General features: G+C 41.3%; 1 protein-coding gene across 1 annotated transcript; it reads left to right on the forward strand.

The window, feature by feature from the left end:
- Positions 1–204: 204 nt before the first annotated feature.
- On the forward strand, positions 205–23319 carry SLCO1C1 (solute carrier organic anion transporter family member 1C1). The gene is made up of 15 exons (XM_088055122.1): positions 205–286; positions 4349–4494; positions 7515–7656; positions 8461–8593; positions 9233–9354; positions 9667–9813; positions 10846–10944; positions 11735–11977; positions 12855–13019; positions 14622–14817; positions 15797–15962; positions 16414–16595; positions 20135–20199; positions 21395–21512; positions 22554–23319. Exons 1-15 carry the CDS (start codon positions 244–246, stop codon positions 22774–22776), a joined length of 2190 nt encoding a protein of 729 aa, XP_087911248.1. The 5' UTR covers positions 205–243; the 3' UTR covers positions 22777–23319.
- The last annotated feature ends 1134 nt before the right edge of the window (positions 23320–24453 follow it).

Here is a 24453-nt window from a genome sequence, read left to right on the forward strand (position 1 = left end):
GGGGAGGTGGGGGAGGAGGATGGGGGGCAGACAAATAGAAAATGCTCAGGCAAAACAAGAGACAAAACAAGTTCCCCCACGCCCATTCTTTTTCTTTCTCTACTTCCAGTATAAGAAATACATCCACAGACAAGGTCATTTCTAAGAGGAGGTTTTCCCCTCCAATTTTTCCCCCTTGTAAGCTGGGACCAGTGCTTGTGCATGCAAGTGTGGGTATGCATAAGCAGGAGAGGAAGCTTACCTATGAAAACTAGTAGGCACCGTCTCTGGGGATTCCTGCTGCCAGGTAAGATTTGGCTTTTCTTCTTCTCTTCGTTGCTTCACTTTCAATAGAGGATGTCTTTTAGCTGAAAGGGTTCCTGGGTGAACTGTGTCCACCCAGCCCAGCAAGTGCAGCTCCAGTGCCTGTGGGCTGACACACAGCAAAGGCATGGCTAAGGAGGCTTACTGCAGAGTGGAGGAGTTTCCAGAGAGGGGAAGGATGTTTTCTCATTGCCTGGAGTTTGGATGAGTGGAGGGGCACTTCAGGAACTGCCTGGAGGTGCCTTAGCCTGCTGAATGCATGCTCAGGAACAGGTCTGCCTCTGGACCTGACCATCAGGCACAGGTCCACATGCCAGCTCTCAGGACGGTGAGTGCCACTGCCATGCAAGCTGTGTCACAGGTGAGCTCTGGACGTGCTTTTGGTGGGATGGAAAGCAGAGCCACCAGAGAGGGCTCCCACACCCCAGGCAGCTGGAGCCAGGGATGGAAGGAGGGGTCTGAGCCCCAGCTGTGAGTCCAGGAGACATTCAGGGACAAGGTGTGGGCACAGGCAGGGTGTCACCCACCTGGACTTACCCAGTTGTTGTAGGTGTGATGAAGCACAACTGGAGCACTGCAGTGGATGGTCACAAACTCTTCAGAAGGGACAGGCACAGAGGGAGAGGCAGTGGGGTAGCACCATTTGATTTCTAGAGCTTAATGACAGTACCAACAGGGACAGCTGTCTGTGGGTAGGAGTCAGTGGAAAGGCCAGCAAGGTAGATGTGGCAGTCTGCTAGAAATACAGCACAGCAGAGAGGAAGTGAGGTCTAGGAGGTTCCTGCCGTGAGGAGGAAAACTGCCTGACACAGCTGGTGACAGAGGTAACGAGGGCAGGTGTCCCACTTGACCTGTTTGTTGACTGAGAAGGACTGGCAAGTGATGTGGCACTTGCAGGCTGTCTAGTGTCACAGTGATCATGAAATGAAAGAGATTTAATTCTTGGACAAGTAAGGAGGGGAGTTCAGCAAGCTGCCACTTTGGTCTTCTGGAGGGAAGGTCTGGTTGACGGAGTTCCTTGGGAGGCAGTTCTGAGGGACAAAGGGTTCAAGGAAGGCTGGACACTGTTCAAGAAAGAAATCTTAAAGGTGCAGGAGCAGACCAATGGGATCATGTCCTGTGTCAGCAATAGTGTGGCCAGCTGGACCAAGGTAGTAATTGTCCCCTTGTACTAAGCACTTTGAAACCACACCTCAAATCCTGTGCTCAGTTCTGGGCCCCTCACTGCAAGGACTTTGAGATGTTGGAATGTGTCCAGAGAAGGGAGCTGGGGAAGGGTCTGGAGCACAAGTCCAGTGAGGAGCAGCTAAGGGAGCTGGGAGTGTTTACCATGGAGAAAAAGAGTCTCAGGGCCTTATGCTCTCTACAGCTCCCTGGAAGGAGGCTGTAGTGAGAGGGGGGTCAGGTTCTTCTGAGTAACAAGCAATAGGACAAGAGAGAACAGGTTCAAGTTGCACCAGGGAGGTTTAGATTGCATACCAGGAAAGTCTTTCCTGGAAAGGTTGTCAAGCACTGGAATGGGCTGGCCAGTGAAGTGTCTGAGTCACCATCCTTGGAGGTATTTAAGAGATGGGTGGATGTGTCACTCAGGGACAGAGTTTGGTGGTGGACCTCTCAGTGGTGGGTCTATAGATGGACTCAATGATCTTAGGGGTCTTTTCCAACCTAAGCAATTCTATGATTCTATGATTACATTTTCCTGGCATTCCTGCCATGTTTGGAAAGGAAATGCTTAGACATTCTCTGTCCTCATTTTCTATGTCATAGAGAAATATAGTATCCCAGATATGGCAACAACCTGAGGTTATCACTATACCAAATTCAGTAAGAGACCATCTTTACCATCCAGGTATTTACCTGGACAAAACCAGAGATGTCCCTCACCTCCCACTGGAACTGGCAGTCTGTATTTGAGTGGCAAATTTGTGATTGCAGTGAAACAGCCCTGTGTATTCTGGTTGCACTGAAGAGGAAGGATCAAAACTAATAGTGCAGTTTGCTGTGGTTCCACTGGGCACATTTCCCTGTGCTCTGTGTTGTGTTAAATGTTTCCATCAGAGGCATTGTCAGGGCAACCAAACTGATGTTCTGAGATACATGGCTGAAGGTGGCTCTGAAAACTACCAACCTCCTTAAAGCCATGCCACAAGAGCAACTGGGGATATATTAAAACCTGTAGAGCCTGCAGGGATATCAGGCCTTCCTTGCACTCTTCAATTTGACAGTCAGAAAATAAATGTTACCAATTTTTGTCCTGTAATCATTTGAGCATAAGTTTAGTTTAAGCTCTGCTGCCCATCTGAGATCTGTTTCAGCTCAGAGGAACACAAGCTTGCATGCTGCTGTCAAACATCAGTTTGTCATATTCACACCACCACAGCAAATTTTTTTTTGTGTTCTGACCAATCCTACATATGTGGTGCAGTGGAGGAGACCCTCTGCACCTCTGCCACACCTACTCTAGCTGGAAGTTGCTTTGCTCAGAGATAAAGACAATTCATTTCGCTGTGGTGCACATGGTTTCCCTCTTTCAGGCTTCGGGTTTTTTTATTCCAAAATTGCTGTAAATATGCAGAGTATTTCAAACCTTACAGAAGAGGCTATTTGATGTGCTTACATGGCAGCACCCCTTATGTGATTGTCATAAAAGAATTTATCCTCATGCAAGTCCTGTGAGGTACATGCTGTCTTTCCCAATTGTACAGGTTCAAAGGTGGGACAGAGAGAGACTATTCTTAGTGTGCTTTTTTCCCAAGACACCAAGAAAATCAGAAGCAGAACAGGAATAGGTGCAGTAAGCGTTTAGCAAGCACAAAAATATTTTTTAATTGAAAAAAAAATCTCACTACTCTTTAGTGTTGACAAGAAAATACATTGGAGTTCCTGTCAGGACAGTGTGAAATGCAAATATTTCTCTTATATGTAGTCATACCTCTTATTTTAAATGATGGAGAGATCTCAGTGAAAATTTTGGTGCCACAAGCAAAGTCCTTTTGTCTTGCTCATACATGAACAGAGCCTATGAGCAAATCTTGGCATCTAAAGATATACTTTTGTTATTTTCACTTGTACTTCTTGTACTTGTACTTCTGCTTGTTTGGGAAACCATGAAAACACATGTATCCAGAGTATATACATATACATAAAACCATATGTATTTTTAACTTATCTAAGATCTCTGTCTTCAGAGAAACATGAAAGAACAGGAACTTTTCCTATTCATATTTTCAGGCAGCAATTCTGTGAAAGTGCTAGGACTTTTAGGACTGCCTAAAACACAGAAGCTGATTTCATAAACATTTTCAGATCTCATTTAGAGATTGAAATTAAGAACAAAGTACTGCAGTATGTAACCAGAGATTTAAGAATTACTGATATCTTTTGTTTTCGAAGTGCAGTATTTAGGTTTTCTTTACTTCTTTGTATTTACCTGAAAAGAAGCAAATTCACATTTTTCCTGAAACCACTGAGCTCTAAGACTCTATGTAAAATGGTAAAGGGAACTAAACCTCTTTATTCTTGTGTAACTCATTAGCTAACATCAGACGATTAGAGCTAATGTTTCCATCTAAAACAATTCAAGTGCCTCATTAACGGGGATAGATTTCCTTTGATCTAATTACTTCATGTCCCAGATCTATGGGAAATTCAGAGATCAGCACTGAGAAATCTCTGCAGACCTGGTCACATCTAGAAACGTGAATTTACATGTAGACTTCAGAAATGTTGTTTAAAATGATAATGAGCCTTGTTTAGTCTGAGGGCCACACTTGGACAAATGTTTAATGAAATCACATTGATGATAGCTAGAGAATGAAGATGATGGCTGTTTGCTGAGTATGATTTAATCTCCATTATTATAGGCAAGTGGATTGCAAATTTCCATAATTAAACATCCAGTGCAATGGGCAGATTCTGTTGTAAAGTTTGGTAATTGCTGTTGTTGGGAAAACAGTCCAGCAGGGTGTTGCTGTCACATGATGAGCTTTTGAGGCTGAGCTAATAGGATGCCCTTTTAAAGTGTTCTCCATGTTTTCTGCTTTAGAGGCAGAGGATACCATCATGGAGATTTCATCAAAAGAAAATACTCACTTTTTCTCAAACAACACAGTCTTGCCTGTGGACCGGTCTTCATTCAAATCTGAATCATCCGCATCCAAGGAAAAACAGTCGTGTTGTGGAGGTATAAAGGTAGAGTACAAGTCTTTGAATATTCCTGTAGGGACTTAGAAAATTTCTCTTTTTTTTCTTTTTTTTGGGGGGGTTTGTTTGTTTGTTTGTTTGAGTTTTTTTCTTTTGTTTTGTTTTTTGGGTTTTGGTTTTTTTTATGAATGATCCCTTTATATGTTCTGATTATGTCATGCTGAGTCAGTATAAAATTATTCAAGGTATTTCTAAGGCACAAGAAAATCTTCTTCAGATATGTATTTGCTTAACGTTTGGCAGTCATCAAATATCATTTGTTGGCTGAGGCTCTCATATTATAAGAACTTCAGGACCCATCCTAAAAAGTCCCTCTATCTTCTTTATTGCTCCACCTGAAGCTGGTAGCAGAGCAGTGGCAGAGAGATTCCACAGGCAGCTGTCAGTACAGATTGCTTTCCTAAAATAGAAGCCATGGTGGTCTCCTGGGCTCCCCCAAAGTAATATTGTATTACAGTCCGTGTGTTTCGAGTGCTGTATTATTAAAGCATCATTGTAATGTTCCTCACTCAAGAGAACTCTGCATGAGGTGACTTTGAAATGAAACTAGAAGTATTTCTGCTTTATCTACATTTCTCTCACCCACAAGAAGTTTTTCCTGGACACGATGGGAGGTCCCTGCTTTGAGCCTCACAATGCAGCTGTGCCTACCTACACCTCGGAGGAGCATTGTTCCCTGTTTGGGACACAGGGACAGGGCAGGCAGCACAAAGCTCTGCCTGCTGCCTCTACCTGATTTCCAAAATGCTGACCCTCTTTATGAGGTCTCAAAATCACCATACAATGGTGAGATAATTTGAGTTACACAGAAAATGAGTCTTCAGCCTTGCCCCGTTCTTTTCATCGTACACAGTCTTTATTTCTGTTGGTTTTGCCCCTCACTCAAACACACATCTACATTCAGATATTAATCCAGCCCCATACATACTTTCCCTGAAGTCTATAAATTTTAAATGGTTTTGTTTTGAAATAGAAGATGAGTTGTATTAAACAGATGTTGCACCATAATATAATTCTATCATTGCTTCTCCATTAGCTATAATGATAATCCAATCCCTCAATGAATAAAACTTCAGTCACAGATTAGCCAGTCAGGAATCAGCTTATTAACTCCATAAACAGAAAAGCAATAATATTTCAGTGGAGTTTCTTTCTCTTTAAAGAAGTTGTGTCTTCTGGGAACCCAAACCAATATAACTAATGTATTCCTGTAAGAACTTAGAAAACCTCTCCTTTTTTTTGGTGAACTAACCCTTTTTAGTTCTGATTAGGTCTTGCTGAGTCAGAATGAAATTATTAAAGGTATCTCTAAGTCATGAAGAAATCTGCTTCAGGTTTTGCCTAATGTGTCTAGAAAATAATAAGCAGATACAACAGGTTATTTTTACCAATTATCAACCTTCATTATTAACCCTCCTATGTCTTAAAATTGCCTTTATTAATCAGAAAGATGTGGTGAAATATCTATTCACATGCACTGACAAACCAGAGAAGAATGTGAAATTATGTGTACCTTCCTGTCCCAGACCTAAATCAGGAATGTCTTTCCACCTCTGCACACCTGGGACAGTTGCAAACACAGTAAAAAAAATTGTGCCAAGGACATTCAGAAACATTTTAAATTGTAGTTTACCTATACAATTATCCTGTAAAAAAAAAAAAAAAAGTGCTTTCACATTGCTGTTTAAAATCCAAGGGCATAAATATACAGAAAATATAAAATATTGTGACAATATTTGTACTAGAGAGTTCTTTCAGAGCTGCTGCTGTAGGAAAAAAGAACCAGAGAGGTGTTGTATATGTTTATTTACCCACAACTGTTTCTGAAGAAGGGATAACTAGCCCTGGATAAAGTGTGTGACACAGATATATTTGAACCTTAACACAAGAATTTGCATCCAGCAGTGAAGTGATTACCTCTGTGCCTTGTCAAATGAGATGTTGTAAGGAGATCTGCACAGGAGGTGAGTGCATTGCTCAGGGCACCTGCTTACTGGGAATGCGATTGTCAGAGAGGATGAAGAAGCAGCACAAGGTTCTAGACTTCTATTCAAATAAAACCCTAACATGTCTCTTAATTTCTGGGACTGGGTTTTACAGAAAGCATCTGTATTCATATTCATATTGAGTCACCAGCCCTATCTGAAGGTAGAAAGCAATGCTGTGCTTTCCATGACCAATTGCACTGTGTGTAAATATCTGTGGAGAACAGAAACTCAACTGGGCTGCATTCAGTGAGGGCAAATTTAGGCAGTAGAACTGCAGGAGCAAAGAGTCTACTCTAAGGACCCTGTGCTCCTACTACATGCATTTCAGACAAACCCTCATCTTCCAGTTGAATTTTGTGGTAGAGGGGCTCAGTCTGCCCCTTTGAAGTATATACCAAAGCATTGTGATGAGAAATGGAGTTTAATTTCCAAAGCCCACTCCTGATACAGAAGAACATGCCAAAACAGATATAGTGATAGCTACGAGAAAACCATCTCTGCAAAACAGAAGGATGGGACAAGGCTGTCCCCAGCAAATGCAAGGTGCACTCTGAGGAAGATGCATGTGTTAGAGATTGGAAGGGATCTTGTAGGAGAAGGTTGATCCTAGAAGAGAATTGCCTGGCAGGTCATTGTTCATCTCACAGAGTATGTAACATATTTCAAATTGTTAATAAACTCACCTCCCCACCAAGCCACACGTAGCATTTCCCCATATGGTTACTGTGTAAGACACTCCCTCCTGAGAAAATCACAAGTTTCTGTCTTTCAACAGAGAAGTAGCTTTGGCTTCTACCTGAAATTAGCAATGGTTGAGAGTCAATTAAGTTTTTATCAATAATGCTCATAAGAGATGAAAAAATCTGCAGTCTAGCATTTAATAAGAAGTAGGAGAAATAATTGGTTTGGCTATTTGGCAAAAAGGAGGTAGGAATGCAGAACTTGTTTAAAAATAATTTATATATCTTCTGTAATCAGACTGCCTGATTTTAATCACTATGATTTTTTTTTTTTTCACAGATATTTCTTGTTGCATTGTCTTTTGTTTATTTTGCTAAAGCACTGTCAGGAAGTTATCTAAAAAGCACTATCACACAAATAGAAAGAAGATTTGACATCCCTTCCTCTTTGGTTGGTGTTATTGATGGAAGTTTTGAAATTGGTATGTGCTGTAGAAACCCATTTTTATTTTCAGAAAAAAAAAAGAGTGATGCAATTTGTTGTGAAGAATGATTGTATGAATCTCCCTGAAGCATAAAACTGAGAAAGACTCAACTAGTAAAGATAAGTGGAACCATCAGTATGATTATGTTCCACTGGATAAGGTTGCTAATACAAGCAATTCAGCACAGACATTACAAAAATGTAATTTGATGAGCTAAACATATGGGTAACTCATACTAATAGACATTTTGAGTGTTGAAGGAGAATTTGCCTGCACAGATTTCTGCAGGCAGAAATCTATCACCCCTACAAGTGTTTGTCCTTTGTGATTTATTAGACAGCAGGAGGACAAACCTCTAACTACTGTAATCTACATTTCTTGTCTGGTCCCTCTCTTTCCCTCTCACACTAAGGTTTCCAGCATGTCATTGTCTCTTACAATTTCAGAATACTGAGTTTATCTCATGGGTGTTCAGTGGTCTGTGGTACTCATAGGAATGAAATCTTAATTTAAGTGTATAAAACTGTTTGATTCCTCTTTTTTCTGCTTTTCTGGTTATTTGCTCTCTTCAGCTGGCACAGTCTTTCTCCTCTTTTCCAGCTGTTTATCCAATGGTTTATGGTTTTCCTATCACAGAAGTCATTGGGCTCCTGTAGGATGCCTGGAAAGAAGGAGAAAGACCAACCCCATCAGCCCTGCCTCCCTGAAATCAGTGCCTATACTAAATACTAGGAACTGTTATTTTAGGGGATCTTTTATCAACAAGTAGTAAAACTCCGTTTTCCTTTTGTACTCTCAAAGGGAACCTCCTGATCATAATTCTAGTGAGCTACTTTGGAGCAAAGCTTCATAGGCCAAGAATAATTGGAGCAGGCTGCTTAATTATGTCAGCTGGAACATTCCTAATCGCAATGCCCCAGTTCTTCATGGGACGGTAAGTGCAAAGTGATCAGTGTTTTCCAGGTGGGCTGTGCACACTGAATGGCAGCTCACTAAAATATTTAGGCATTGATTATGAAGATAGAAATAGGCACATGGGGATGCAGTCACTTCATTTAATTTTTTTTTTTTTTTTGTGAAGATATTTATTACTGTAGAACAAATAATTTAATGTGTACACTATTTTCAGTTGTAATCAACTAATTTTTTTGTTAGTCTCTGATCTTGATTGGTCAGATTTTGATGTGGTTTAGAAATTGTTGAAATGTCTTTAAAGAAGTGATGATGACACTCAGGAAGACAATCTGAGTACCAATCACAAGCCAGAGGATACACCAGTGTCTGATAATCTCTTAGTCCAAATTCATGGATCATGGTAGAGCCAAGTGCCTGCTAAACTGAAATGAATCACTGACTCAGAAAGAACCAATGAGACCATTTTCATGTACAGCTGCAGTGTAAATAGAGCTCTGTTTATCCCCTGTAAACTACCACTGGCAATGGATCCAGATGGATTCATATGGATGCAGAAGAAATTTGCATTTAAGTACTATAGGCCTATTTGGTAGCTACAGATCTGATTGCTTTTTCTTATCAGTACTTATGAATAAATACAACTCTGTTTTCTAAACAGATACCGGTATGAAAGATTCCCTTCCACCATCAATTCGACTGTTAGCCTCTCTCCATGTCTGCAGGATAAAAGCCAAACTCCACTCTCAGCCTTGGAGAAACCTCAAGCAAAAATAAATGCAGGTGAGAATGATCTCTGTTAAATCTCGGGGCTGGTAGTGCTCACTATGATTAATGTTTCCCAAATCTCTCTGTCAGGAAATCCCAGTTTTGGTTAGAAGGAAGTGAAAGTTTTCTAAAAAGGGATGTGGCAGCAAATTGTGAAGAAAATTGTAGTATCCTTGAGGCAGCTCATGGCAAAAAATTGTCTACTTCAAGCCACTTCACAGTTTTCAAACTGTTTCTCCCACAACAGAAGTATTTTAGAAGCCCTGAGCTTTCAGTGTCAAACTCTTACTATAAACACATAGTTGTTGTCTCTTGTTATCTACACAGGGTGTGAAAAGGAAGCAGGCTCCTACATGTGGATCTACGTTTTACTCGGAAATCTTTTGCGTGGAATAGGTGAAACCCCCATCCAGCCCCTGGGAATTGCATACATTGATGATTATGCTCTTGAAGAGAATGCTGCCTTATATATTGGTAAAATAAATATTATTTCTTTTTCCTAATGGATTCTTCCCCAGAGGAAACTGAGTCACTCTCAATAATGGAATGAATGAATTAACTTGCCCTGATTGTTTTGTTTGCATAATTTCCAATATTAAAGTTTATTTAACAGTCATGTACACTCAAGAGACCAAGTTCCCATTTAATTATACCAGCACAGTTCCATTATCTTAATTTGGTAAAAGAATTTGACCTTGGGTTCCTGCTGTTACCCTAATCTTTCTAATTCTTCTGGATGTGGACTGCTGAGCCTCTGCACATTCAGTTCTCTGGAAAGTGATAAAAACAGGCACTCTCTTAAGCACTTAAAATAGAATTTCAGTAGGCACTCAAAACATTCCCTCCAGATTCATGTAGGATTATAAACAATAGTACCAAAACTTTAGAAACTTTGGACTTATGTTTTCTTCTGTTCATTGTCTGATCACTGCCCATTTACCTGAAATATTACCAGGAAGTCCTATCTCATCAGCATCTGCTCTTGACAAGTTTCCAGCCAGGCAAAAGGCAAAAAAAAATTCAGATTCTCCCTGTAAAAGATTCAGTCTTCCCAGTTCAAGTTCAAAGTATTCAGAAATTTTGGCTGAGGGTGTATTGAAACATATTAACAGTGGGAACCAAAGCAAAGTGATTTCTCAGCCTATTCAGGGCCTACCTCAACTTAAAGTTATCAGTTAAATTTAAAAATTGGCATTTGCTTTCCAGTTACTTTAATCCTATCACCTAAAGCATTTCTAGCAATTGTAGATTGGTGCTGCTGTTAAGTTTAGGCAGTTCAGTTTCCTGACTTTATTTCCTTCAGGCTGAATTTAACTCTTTAATTGGAGAACAATAAAAAGTGTTATCCTGGTGGGGAAAATTTTATTGATGACTATTTCTCTTCTTGAAAATATTTCAATTTGTGTAGCTGCATCTCTTTCTGCCCATCACATCTGCTGTTAGATGCAGAAGAACCAGTGCCCTTTTCAGCTCAGGAGTGTAACAGTCCCCTGTTTTTTATTCCAGGCTGTGTACAGACAGCTGCAATTATAGGGCCAATATTTGGCTTTCTCCTGGGATCCCTCTGTGCCAAACTTTACGTTGACATTGGCTTTGTAGACCTGGGTAAGTCAGAACACTCAGTTTAAAAATCCAGACAGGCTCCAAAAAGCCTATTTTAGGCCAAGAACTCTCTGGTTATCTTCTAGGCACGAGGGGCTAGCAGGGGTAGAGTAGGCACTTTGTGAAATGAAAAAGATGACAGCAGTGTAGTGGTTCCATGCAGAATAGGCTGGCAAGAAGGGTGGGTGTAGAGGAAGAAGGAGGAATGACTCTTCCTCAGCCCCAGCAGATCTGCAGCAGGTGCCTCCAAGAGATGCTCTGGTAAGGAGGCTCTGGGGAGATAATGGGAGCCAGGAGGAAACAGGACTGAGGCTCAGGATCCTGCCTGTGCTTTTTTAATAGTAGTACTTTTAATAATGTGATTTTTTAATAGGTTGTTGCTGCCTAGAAAAGTGGTTTAGCAGGGGGTACCAAGTCTCCTGATTGCCCTCCTTCTGAGAAATCAGGAAGAAATAAAACCAGGAGGAAAACAATTTTTTTTCCCCGGGGCTTTTGTGCAGAACAGCCTGACTGGGAGCAAGTGAGGGGCCTGCCCCACGTGCTGGTCCTTGCAGCATCTCTGGGGATGTGCAAGTGGCACAGCAGTGTCAGGGCCAGGCTGCTGCTGTGCCCCAGCAATCAGCAAGTCCTCAGTGTGTCCCCACAGCTGCTCCTGTAAAACACCCTTAGTGACACAGAGCACAGCTAAACCTGGCGGCGTGGGGATGGAAAGTCCTTGCAAAACCACATTCCTTATTAGCAGCAAACATTCTCAAAACGTATTTATTTGTTTCCTCTTTTCCACTTTCTCCAGACAGAGTCACAATAAGTCCCAAGGACGTGCAGTGGGTGGGAGCGTGGTGGCTGGGGTACCTGATAGCTGGGGTCATCAGCGTCCTGGCCGGCATCCCCTTCTGGTTCCTGCCCAAGCACCTCCCAAAACCTGAGAGCAGGAAGGACTCCAGCACCTCTTCTGAGCACTCAAAGTTCATTGAGGAGAGCAAGGACCAACCCACATCCTATTGGCAACAAGCGAAGCTGGCAGAGATGGCAAAAGGCAAATCACTTGAGTTTTCTTCCTGATTGTTGAGATTTCCTCTCAAAGGCTTTTAGATTTAAAAGTTTTATGCTTTCTGAGTCCCTGTTTTAATGGTCTCAGAATTATGTTTTTTCCCTCAGGTTTCACTCTGCAACTCAATAGGACACACAAAAGGGTCTCTTCAATGTTCTCTGGACTTGTTTTTGCATGAGAATGTCTTTGGCTGAGATTTCTAGAATTACAGTAGTGACCCAGCACATATCATGAAGCTCTGTAAAAGTTTTATTCAAATGTAGTGACTGTTGCAGAAGTGGTGCTCAAAAGAAAACCAACCCTTGGTTTTTGCTATTTTTTTTCCTGTAAATTGAAGCATTAGGAAAACATATCCAATATCTGATCAGAATATAGACAGGCACAGACCAGCTACAGAATTAGAGGAGGCTCTCTGGATTTAGACAGGAACTGGTTTGCACAATTGCATTTCCTTGGCCATGCTTTGCCAAAAGCATTCTCCCTCAGAACTTGAATCTGTACCTCAATAGATCTGTGCATACTGTCAGCTGTGCTGAGCATTCTTTGCCCCAAATTAAGGTAAACAGTGCTGCAGCTGTTGAAAAGACATAGAAACCACATCATTCCTAGTTTATGATGGAAAGAAGGTATTTAAAACAAGATATTTCTTCTGGGAAATTGATGCTTAGTATTTTGCTCCACTGTTCCTCCACCCAGAAATGGGGGAGCTGTTAGGAGCATCATGGAACTTCACAGATTCCCTCTGAAATGTTTTGCAGTTTTTGATTTTTTGGAAGGTGCACACAGGTTGCAAAGCATTACTCACAGCAGTTATTCTCTCTCTGGCCTGCTGTTTTGTTATTTCTGCTGTTTTGTCTTGCAGAATTCTTGCCATCACTGAAGAACCTCTTTGGGAATCCAGTTTACATTCTGTATTTGTGTGCAAGTATCATTCAGTTCAATTCTTTAATTGGCATGGTGACATATAAGCCAAAGTATATTGAACAACAGTATGGGCAGACATCTTCAAAAACTAACTTTGTTATAGGTAATGCTACATCTGCTTCTTGATTATCTTTACAACGAACATTTTAGGAGTGGCATATATATATAGGAAAAATTGTATGTTTTTTAGGGTATGTTCATTTCTTCTCCTTCCTTGTCTGATTTTAAGTAATAGCTCACAGAAGGTAAGTTATTTCATTTCTGCTTCAGAACTAATTAACTCTGAGTTTATCTATGCAAGAGTTACTGTAAAAGTTTACATGATTGGATATCTTGATTCCCATGTAACTAAATTTGAAAAGTAATATATGTACAACACAAGAAAATAACTGAGAAGTAATTTTAAAACGATTTACATAAATTCATCATCAGACAGATCTGCTGCCTTGACGGCTTCCCATTTATTCCAATGAAATGAAAATCAGTTCAGTGAGTGCTATAGGTGACTCTGAAGAGTTTGGTGTTAAATAAAAGGAATTCAAGTCAGACCCCAGGCTGTTCCATACAACACAAGAGAGAGAAGCTGCTTCAGCCTTTGGGTACAGAGATCAAAATTTGTGTAGCTGACTTCAGGAGGGTGGGCTTCACTGCCCAGTTGCTGAACCTGCATGTGGGGTTCAGCTCCAGAAGTCCAGGGCTTCAACAGCATTAAGCAGCAAAGAGGTTTACATCTACCCAACACAGAGGGAACTGCCTTGTTTTTCAGAGCAGCATTAGTTGCACAGCAACAGAGGTATATATATGCAGAAAAGCTGTAATGATCCATTGTGCTATGTTAATTCCATTAAAGATAGAAGCTGGAATTTCCTGGCACGAAACTCCTCAAAGCAAGGAGAAATCTTCAAGTATAGTTGATGGCCAAAGAAAGTCCAGAAAACAATCCCTACATTCAGTATAGTACTTCTCATTGTATTTAAAGATTTTCTGAGCTAAGCTTTCAGGTATGTGCAAACTGAGTGAGGATTAAGAACCATTTGATTTCTCTGAGCATAGGGACTATATCCAACAGAGTGTGCGATGGTTTGGTTAGGGAAGGATCCTGATGAGTGGCTATCCCTGCCTGCAATAAGCTGATTTTTCTTCCTGCTTTTCCTTTCTCTCCAGATCCACCCTTCCTAAGAAACCTGAGGGCTGACTCAAACTCAGTCTTTATTTCTCTTTCACAGCCTCTTTTACTCCTTCTTCTTCTTCTTCTTCTTTAAAAAACAGTTTCTATCACAATCTCAGATAGATATCAAAATTGTCAGAGCAATTTGAAGCACTAAAAACAATAAAAAAGGCAGGTCTTGCTCCGGCTTTCATAACATTAGATAAAACTAAATTTGTCCTCTAGGAATCAGCAGATGACTCCACTGACAAACTAATTGTGGAAAAAAAAAACCCACCTAGCTTAAGAAATTGGAAGAGCATTGTCTAAACCTTATCCATAATCTCTCTGTCAAAGAACCAGCAAAGAATTATGTCTTTGGGAGTAAGTTTTTCAAAGCAGTCCCAGCACCTTTGTAGCACTCCAAGGAAATGCCCTGACTGAAGATCTTTTACGTTTTGTTCCTTCATCTGCTTGCTGCAGCTGTTTTTGTGGCTGACAAGGTTAGTCCATTGAGCCGGGGTTTTCATTATTACAGATTTTTCTGTTTGATTTCAGGTCTAATTAACATTCCTGCTGTGGCCTTTGGCATATTCTCTGGAGGACTGATCATGAAAAAATTCGGAATCGGTGTTTTAGGGGCTGCAAAACTTTCCTTGGGATCATCTTTCTTTGGTTACCTTTTGCTCCTCTCGTTGTTTGCGATGGGCTGTGAGAACTCGGACGTGGCCGGGCTGACTGTGTCGTACCACGGGTATGCTGGGAAGGACTGGGAAGGGCTACTGCAAACCAAACTCCTTGCTCATTTTATTTCACAAAGTATATATTGTTGAAAAGAGAGTGACTGACCTGAATACGCTCCCCAGAAATTTGATTCAAATCAGTGGAAACCATTCCATTCCAGCGGGCGTTGTGTCATGACCTTCTCATGGTTACGGCACACACCAGAGGGGTTTATGTCACAAGTGCAGATTATTTTTCTGATTACTTTTTAATTATTATTGCCATGGGACCCATCCTTTGAGCCCAGTAATTCCTGGAAATGAGAGTAGCTCAGTAGGGGGGAAGAGATTCAATTAATTGTTTCTTGCCTTTGTGTGCCACTGAACAATGAATGGCATTTAATAGCCTTTGAACTCAAAACTTAAGGATTCATGATGTTAACCATGAGGATGGTACACCTGAGGCTAGCATTTTTGCCCATGCTATTACTCTGTAAAACTAACTTTTTGGGAAGAGTTTCCAGCACTGACTCACAGCAGCTCTGGTAGCTGCTCCACTGGTGTCTGGTGACTGAATTTGGCAGAGAGCTGTTGTGCAAGGTATCAGACTCTCAGTTTGGATTAATCACATTCTGATAAGTTCCTTGCTAACTTCTACAGAGACCATTTCCCATGGGTAACTCAATCCCTTCTTTGCCACTTGCCTAACTGTGTTAAAACTGCGAAATTGAAACCATAAAAAATCTGAGAAAATGCATGAATATAAATTGTTAGTTGTCCCCCTTAACAAAGTAAATACTATTTCACAGCAGGTGGTGTGATAGTGTGAAAACCTTTGGATTACAGAGAAATAAGGATTTACACTGCTGTGTGGATGTGAAGAGACAACCTTTAATGGGCTACAGAGAGAAGGTGTGGCCAGGTATGCCTGGCAGAGAGCATAACCAGGAGGTGATCGTGATTTCCTCCACATCTCCTGGGCAACACCTTTGCAATTCTCTTTTCCCACAGAAGTAAACCGATGACTGATTACGAGCAAGCCCTGTTTTCAGAGTGCAACTCAGGCTGCTCGTGTTCCAAGGATGACTGGGACCCCATCTGTGGGGAGAATGGAGTTACCTACGTTTCCGCCTGCCTCGCCGGCTGCCAGGCATCCAACGGCAGCGGGAAAAACACCGTAAGGCCATCTTCCATTTCCATAGGAAATGTGACAGGTTTTCCTGATACAGCCAGGTCTGTCAGAGTAAGTGGAATAAGTGTCAGAGTAACTGAGCAGGGCACATCCTCTTCAGCCCTGGACTCCTCAGGGTTTTTTTAGCAATCTGCCACCAACATTTAAAATCTTCTCCCTTGCTGTTGCTGGCAGGAATCACAAGCAGAGAATGCTGGAGGCTTTTTTTTTTTTAGCCGTTGGCTACCAAGACTTTTGGAAAAACCTAATAACTAGATTCATCAATGGTAGATACTTTATGATTTTCTCCTTCATTGAATAAGCCTTTTCCTTTTGCAAAACATTTCCCACTTTGGACTTAAATTTTCAGCCATCCAGAAAAGCTTGTTGTGCAATTTCTAAACATCCACTTCTCCACCATTTAGGTTATCATACATTTTTGCCTGCTCTCTTCCAGGTATTTTTTAACTGCAGCTGCGTGGAAACCTTTGAATCCTCACAAAGCTCCTCTGCTGTGGTGGGACCATGTCAAAAAGGAAATGAGTGTCCCAAAATGTTTCTGTATTTTCTAGTAATATCAGTTATCACTTCATACACTTTGTCAGTAGGTGGCACACCCGGATACATACTGCTTCTAAGGTAAGAAATCGTTTCTGCTAGCTTTGCCAAATGTTTTCAAAGTGTTTTGACACGTGACTGGTACTCCCTCCCCTCCTGGTATTCCTAGTATTGGGAAATGTTTTGCAGCTAGGTGGGATATTCCATATAATTGTTCTCTCCCAGATTATTCTCCTAGTTTTAATGATCGTTTCAGCAAGATATTTCTTTTTCCTGTTGTAATAATCACAGATTTATTGAATGCTTGTCCCAATGCATACTTAACTGCTGGAACTATTTGTCCATCACTGTAAGCTTTGAAGCTAATTTTAGCAAGTGCAAAAGGCATTTAATACTACAAGTGCTTAATCTGGGTTTTTGTCAGCTACTTGCAATTTTTGGATTCCAAGTCCTGCTCTGCTCTGTTTTGGAAACCTTTCTTTCTCAGTTCCTTTTTCCAAATTATTTCCAGATGGGCACATTCTGCTTCTCAAACAAAACAACAGTAAATCCAGTCTAACTAATCTTTAGTATTTTAACTGTGTTTTCTTGCTCCCAAATTCTCTTTGGTTTTGATCTAAATTTTCTGGACCAGGCCCTGTCTCATTGCTGGTATCTTTATGCCACATGGACAAGGCCAGTGTTAGAACTGGCTTAACATCACAGTCCTTGAACCAGAATAAATATTCACACAGAGACTTTCAGAAAAGGCTGAGGTGAGGATCCTTCTCTGCTGCCCTGCACAAACACTGCCAGTGAGGTGTACACAAGCTGCACAGCTTTCTTCATACACCACTGAGTGCTGGAAAACCACACAGCATCTCTCTCTCCCCAAGGGCTCACTCCAAGAACAATCACACTACAATCCATTTTAGACCATTTTTACTGAAGCTTCTGCACAGCTGAAGTGTCCATGCGCCAAGATGAGGATGATTCATGAGTGGAGAGCTTGCAGCAAAGCCTTCAGGATTTATGCCAGATTGCTCTCTGTGGCTGTTTCTGACATGCTGGATAAATACAGGCATAGAGCTATGCAGGGATGACGTTCCCCTTTCCCTCTACATGATGTCTTCCTTCTATCCATAAAACATATGGTGGAAAATGTACAGATCTGGTACCACAAAATTTGGCCTCAAAATTGTGGTAGCCATATTCTACCTCCTGCTTTCTTCTTGTCTCCACTGCATAAAAAATTAAGTGTTTGGGAGATGTTCATAACTGAACATGTACAAACTTAAATCACATGGAGTTACCTGCCCTTCTCAGCCCTAAGAACTTGCTCTTGGATTTCTAAGTAAATCAATTAAGCAGTAAGACCCTTACTGCTTAATCAATTCAGTTAGAAAAGCTTAGAAAGGTTTTCAATTACAATACTAAACCACTTTGTTATATGAAATCAGCAAAACAGTTTTATTGGTTCTGCTCCAGTGCTTTTATTGCTGCAGAAAATCATTTTAGTTCGAGTGACATTTAACTGAAACTGAGAAGTTATTTGTTCTCCTGCTGGATTGAAGGTGTCCACCTCTGATGTGCAGCAAAATAAAACATGTCTCAGTAAGTTAAATATTTATTTTTTTTCTGCACTGCAAATGACCTGTGGGCACAATTCCACTTTAAGCTCACACTTACTTTTGTCTTTTTTGAAATCCATCACTGAGAGACATTCTCCAAAAATCTGGCAGAATTCAAAGTGAGCTTCTGTTACCAGAAGGAAAATAAATTTTCTTTGAACACAAATAGTCCCAAAGTCAAGTTGCAGAACTTCATTATATATTTTTTTCCCAATGATCTCTTCCAAAAATTATTCAGTATTCAGTCACCTCTGTTAAGATTCCAGCACTTAAGCAAGCTGTTTTCAGATGAGTGGATATCACTGCACCTGCCATGGAGGACAAATACAGCTAAATCCCTAAAAGTTTATAAGATTTAGTGACATTTACCTTGATGGTTTGCACACTGAAGTCATTCAGCTTGCAGCTGGTGACCAAGTCATTTGCTGAAATGTCATTTTGGTGGTATTAGTCTAATTACAGTAGCCAAGGAACTTGGGAAAGCCCTGCAGTTTTTGAGAAAAAAGCCCTGCAGTTCAGATAGCTGTTGTTCAAGCACCAGCTATTAATAGCAGGTGAGTAGGCAGCAAAAAGGAAGTCTAAGATCTCCCTAAGAGGTCTGGCTATCACTCAGGATCACAAAGGACTCCTGTTTCCGTTCAAAGACAATACAAAGAATAAAACAATTTTTTTTTCATGTGAAAGAGGATATTTTTTGCAGTTTATAAATCCTATGAAACCACATCAAATATCCATTTATTTGTTTTATTTTCTACTTTTTGCTTTCTATGCCCTCAGATTTGTTTAGGAGGACTCTTGGCTGAGGAGTGCTTGTAGTAGTAGGAGAGCAACATTCTGTTCTTCCAACTTAAAATCATTTTAGTCATGCTCTCATAGATGGAAGTGCTTGTATAAGCCACAATTGACAGATTGTGTGATGATAATCCATGACCAGGGCATTAGAGAACACAGTGCTGAAAACTACCCCTGGTGGGGAACAATAGAGTTAGTTCTGAAATGTCTTTATTATTTTTTTAAACATATTCCCAATTACATTAATTTTTGCAGGAGCTGAGCCCACCTAGTTCAGACCACACAGACTGTACCTCCAGAGTGCTGTGTTCATCCATAGTGACAAACTGAATTTCAGCCCATTTCATTTTTTCTGATTAATATTGAATAGAATGTGACAAAAGTTTCATTAATTACTGTATCAATATCAATGTTACCCCACATACCAAAAATGTCCTTGTTTAATCATGTGACTGGCACTACTCACCTGCCAAAATCAAACATATAGCCAGATTTGTGCTGGATTAGGTATTGCAGTAGTCAGTCTGGTATGTGCTGGGAGAAACAGCACATTTTGAGGAGCAGGTGATTCCTACAAGTCTGAGAGGCTCCATACACATCCTGCTGATAGCAGGGCTGGGAAAGGCAGCTTCTCTCCTGCCTCTCCCTCCCTCAAGGACCCAGGATGATGATCTAAGTCTGGAGCAGGGCTCATCTGGAGCCAGAAGAATTGGATGTGAGTGTTGGACTCACCCTGCAATCTTAGAAGAGTGCAAATGCAAATGGTCTGCTTTGTCAGAGGATGGCTTGGAGGATGTGCCTTTACGGGAGATGTGATCTTGATCCTAGATAGAGTGCAATGAAAATTGAGTGCCTAAACACCTTGTACCAGCCTTGATCCTGAATTTCAGGGAGTGTCTAACTGAATGAAACCATCCAATGGATGCCTGATTTCACTATCAATTTTCTTGTCCTGTGTTAGTAACACCTAAGTGCTGATATCATCTGAAAATCCACAACCATCTTAAAATGTGATGTTGAATATAGATGTTCAGAATTCCTAGGTGTCATTCTGCTTTTATCACCTCTTTTACATATTTCTGCAATTTGGTCAAAGTACATGACATTAAGGATGAGAAGGTCACATTGCTTTCTCTTGCTTTCTATTTGTGTACTAATTATATACACCTGATGCTTTATTTCTAATTAACACCCTTTTATTATTATTATTATTTTTAGATGCATTAAACCCCACTTGAAATCACTTGCACTTGGTATCTATACCCTGGCAATAAGAGTACTTGGTAAGTCTATTTGTGCTCCTGAGTCAGTTTTAATATACTCCTCAATAATCTTTTATCTTAGAATTAAGCTTTGGTTGTTGGAAAGCGCAATGTCTATCTGCAAAATAAATACCATATGATTAAAAAAAAAAAGGTTTGAAAAAGGAAATTGCTTTGTACTTCATAAATCACGTAATTATGTCTTAGATATAATTAAACAACACAAGGCCAATATATATAGAGATGTGATCCTGTGGACTATGAAGCTCACATCAAAATTATATCTTGTCTCCTTGCTCAGCAACTATGCAACAGTTATGGCTGAGAATTTGTGATTGCTTTTCAGGCATATATTCATTAGTTTCTAAGGCAATTAATCTGACTACAGGTGTGCCTGGGGGCAGGGTTCACTGCAGCCTTGTGGTAGAGCCACCTGAAATCAAGGGTAACAGGAGATGCCAATGAACTGGAAATTCTAAAATCCTCTAGGTCTTCATGAAAAACAAATTAGCAAGAAGCAAGTCACCTATTTACATGAGCAGAGTTAGATAACTGGATGAAATTACATCAAAACAAGCTGTGAAAGGTGCTCTTCCTTACACCTTTGCAAGCCACAATTTTGTCTCCAGGCTTACTTTCTCCTCCAGCAGCCATGGGTGGCTCCCCAGGTGGCACAGAGCCCAGGATGTCCCCGTCAGCACATGGAAAAAGGCTTCTCCTTTCCATCACCCCCAAGAGCTGCAGTAGGTTTGCCCCTGCCACAGTAGGATCTCAAGATACCTGGAGGATTCCTGCAGCCCCACAGCAGGCTCCCAGCCCCACTGTCTCTGTCCTTTCTCATCCCTCACCCAACACACAGGACATCCCTAAACCCAAGCTGAACAGACCCCATTGCTCTCAAGAAAGAAGTATTTCCTATTTTTTTTTCCCAGAGAAGTCCCGCAGGGTGAGGAAACAAAACCATGGCCAGCACCCCTTCCACAGACTTCCACAGGCTTTTTGATGTTTTGTCATGTTTTCCTGGCTTCCCACAGGGAGGAAAGGGTGGTGTGTGCCTGGGCAGCACAAGGCACGTCTTCTCGAACCAGCAAACAGTGTGGAAGTGTCACTGCTGTTAGAATACACTATTTAATGTTCTGCATGAATGGGCCTCTAGATCAGAACTGATCACCCTGGAAAGTAAATTTCTTTACCTCTATTTGTTAAATACACCCAGCTGGGATTCCAGCCCCAGTGTATTTCGGAGTAGCCATAGATACCACTTGCCTGAAATGGGGAAGCAAAAGATGTGGGGGAAGAGGAGCGTGCAGACTCTATGACTCCAGTGCACTCAGGTAACAGCTCTTCTCCATTCTTTAACTTTTGTTCTTAAAGTACGTCTACACCTGGCACTGGTAGAAGAATTTCTGTTACAAAATTTGAGTGAAGGATTTGAAACCAAATGAAAGACTCTGACTAACAATATTAACAATAATACTCACATTTCACCAGTCTCTTTTGATTCAATCTCTTTTTTGGGGGGGGAGAGGGGCAGATCATCTTGTTCCAGTATCAGCTGAAAATAATTGACACTTAAAAAAAAAAGTTGTGTTGAATCTTCAATTTTATGCTAAAGCTTCCCTCAGCTTTCAATATCTCTGCTGTCATACTGAATGTATGTGCGTAAACAAGTTATTAAACCTCACTTTTCTCCATGTTGGAGCTGGATCAAAAAGTGAAAGGCAAAGGTGCCACAAAATGTGCTTGGCTTATCTAGAAGCTTGTGTGAAGAGTTGTCTTTATCAATTTATTGCTAGACAGTAATGGTCTGAACTGCATTTGTGAAAGGATTCACCAGAAATGAAGAATGGAGTAACAGTGGTAAGAGGAAAATGGGAGAACTGGTTGTCCCTTCTCCCACCACAAGGGAAATAAACATGAGAGGAGGGTACATCTTGCTTTGAAAACTTGAAGGAAAGAGCAAAATCTCAGCTGGGACTGTTTTTGCTAATAAAACATTATGATGTTATTGGTGCTGCTGTTGCTGTCATTATGGCTGTTACCCAAAAATGCCATCAAGTGGTCTTGATATATCGCTGGTTCTGTTTATAAGATGACCAAAAAATAGAGTAACTACCCTAAAATATAAAAATATTCATGCTATTCTTACTGAAGCACGTTGGGGTGGAGGTCAGTCATTGCCTGAGATGCTTTCATGACCACAGACCGCTCTATACCTGACCTGGGCGAGCTGACAAACTGCTCTCTCCAGGGCCATCCCCTTGATTGAAGTGTCCTCACCCAGCCTCACCTGATGAAAGTATGAATGTGTCCTTGATGCCTTCTAGTTGTGCACTGCCTTTGACACAGGCTCTGATCAATGATTTCTCCCTCAGGTATGTGTACCTGGGGCTGACTTTGGTCTTGGGCACCGTGTCCATTTTCTTCAGTGTTGCTGTCCTTTGGGTTCTCCGAAAAAGGTTTTCTCCACAAGATGAGACCCTCTCAGCCAACGGGGAGAGAGGCACCTGTGAGACAAAGAGCAGAAAAGATAATTTTGTCAACAGTGACCGGTTAATCCAGTCAATTTACTGGCCAGAAAAGGAGACCAGACTTTAGGAAAACTGATATCTCCACTGTGATTTCACCCAGTGAGTGGTGTTCCAGGCAAAAATCCATCATCAGAGAAGCAGTATCTTAGCAGCCACCCTGAAAATGTTCACCTTCTTGCAATTTCCACTGTAAACCCCGAAAGCAAGGACCATCAATTTTCAGCATGTGAACAGGTCTAAAAACACTGCTCACCAATTTTCCTGCCGAGTGAGGGGATTTCCTGTGGCTGGGGAGGTGCAGACAAACCGAGACACCGTTTTTGCAGCTGCCCCTCGGCTCCCTCCCTCCTCACGAAGCCGCAAGAGCCGCTGCTGCCCCTGGGTTTCCTCCTGGGTGTGAGGGGCAGAGGAGAGGCTGCCATGCAGCTCCCTCTGCCATGGGACCAGCCAAGATGAGCCGGGGCACAAAACCTGACTGGGTAACCTGGAAGGTGAAGAGATCTCCGGCATGCAGCCCGTCCTTGCAAACAGCGAGGCACAGGGAAGGAGGAAGGTGGTTTTCTGGAAGGACAAATCAGCCACAGGCTCCGGGCACCACGAGAATTTGATCCAGAACACTTAGGATGCCAAGTGTTGTGGTTAGGAATCTGTTTTCCAGTAGCTTTGTTATAGCGCAACAGTCAACAATGGAAGTTCTCAAAAGGACCACGAGAGTACCATCCAAAGGAAACTGGAATGAAAGTAGAGCTTTTTTAGGTTTCCAGCAGTTTCTTGCTAGTACTCAGTGTACTAAATGATTCCATGCACTTTATGATGTAATAACAAAATTATACAAGATACGTATGATTTATATTTTAAAAAGCTATGACAAGACAGCTTGGGAAAAATAAAGTTAATTAAAATTAATTAAAAGACCAGGTGACTTGGGGCTTTTCCTTTTATTTATTGTCATTTCCAGCTGAAATTAAGACATTTTTGGGATTTGTCAATATATGGTATTAATTATATTTGGGGTGGGGAGTGCAAAGGAGAGTGTTTAATAGGAAAAAAGTCTCAAGGAATCTTGGACTGGAAAAGATAATAGCAGCACCTTTAAATATCCTTTAAAGAGACTGGAATTTTTGAGCACATGATGAAAGGATTCATCCTTCACCACATTATTGGCAAAACAAACCCATATCACATCATTTGTGTCCCAGCAGTGACTGTAGGTACCCTGCTGCCTCCCCTGTGGGGTGCATGACAAGGGGCACATGCATAAGAGTGGGATTCACTGGACTTTACCAAAGATCAATGTTTGTCCTGTGGCATTAGGGACCTGCCAAATCCACTCAATAGCAACACCAAGGAGGATGGTGCTTAAGCACCAAATATCTGCAGAAGGTAAGGTTTTAAACCCGTTATTGGGGAAAATGCATTTGTCAGAGGAAGAACCGATGTCACCCCAATTTGCTGCATGGGTGAGTGTTTGGTCAGTGGCCTGGAATATTGGAGACCCAGTCTCCTGTCCCAGATCTTTGTCCTCCCAGGTGAGTGTCAGAGGCTATGGGCAGTGAGGTCCTGGACAGCTGTGGCTGTTCACTGGGCCTTGTGAAGTGGATATTTTGAACTAAACAAACATAATTAAAATAATCTGAAGTTTTATGAATATGGGACTAAGTCAAGAATTGTGCTTGGGGTGAATCACAAAGATTGGCATTCCCATCTCAGGTCTCATTCATTTTCCATCATCATAAAAATAGCA

This window comes from Pseudopodoces humilis, chromosome 5 (genome assembly GCF_049639895.1).
Source record: "Pseudopodoces humilis isolate 2021_Gansu_Grassland_sample_001 chromosome 5, ASM4963989v1, whole genome shotgun sequence".
Classification (NCBI taxonomy): domain Eukaryota; kingdom Metazoa; phylum Chordata; class Aves; order Passeriformes; family Paridae; genus Pseudopodoces; species Pseudopodoces humilis.

What these genes read in the sequence shown, in the direction of transcription:
- SLCO1C1 (XM_088055122.1), top strand. Translation starts at nt 244, where the DNA reads ATGAAAACTAGTAGGCACCGTCTCTGGGGATTCCTGCTGCCAG. An exon ending in TGATGGAAGTTTTGAAATTG is followed by an intron (nt 7,657 to 8,460) that starts GTATGTGCTGTA and finishes GTACTCTCAAAG; the next exon opens with GGAACCTCCTGATCATAATT. An exon ending in GAATGCTGCCTTATATATTG is followed by an intron (nt 9,814 to 10,845) that starts GTAAAATAAATA and finishes TTTTTATTCCAG; the next exon opens with GCTGTGTACAGACAGCTGCA.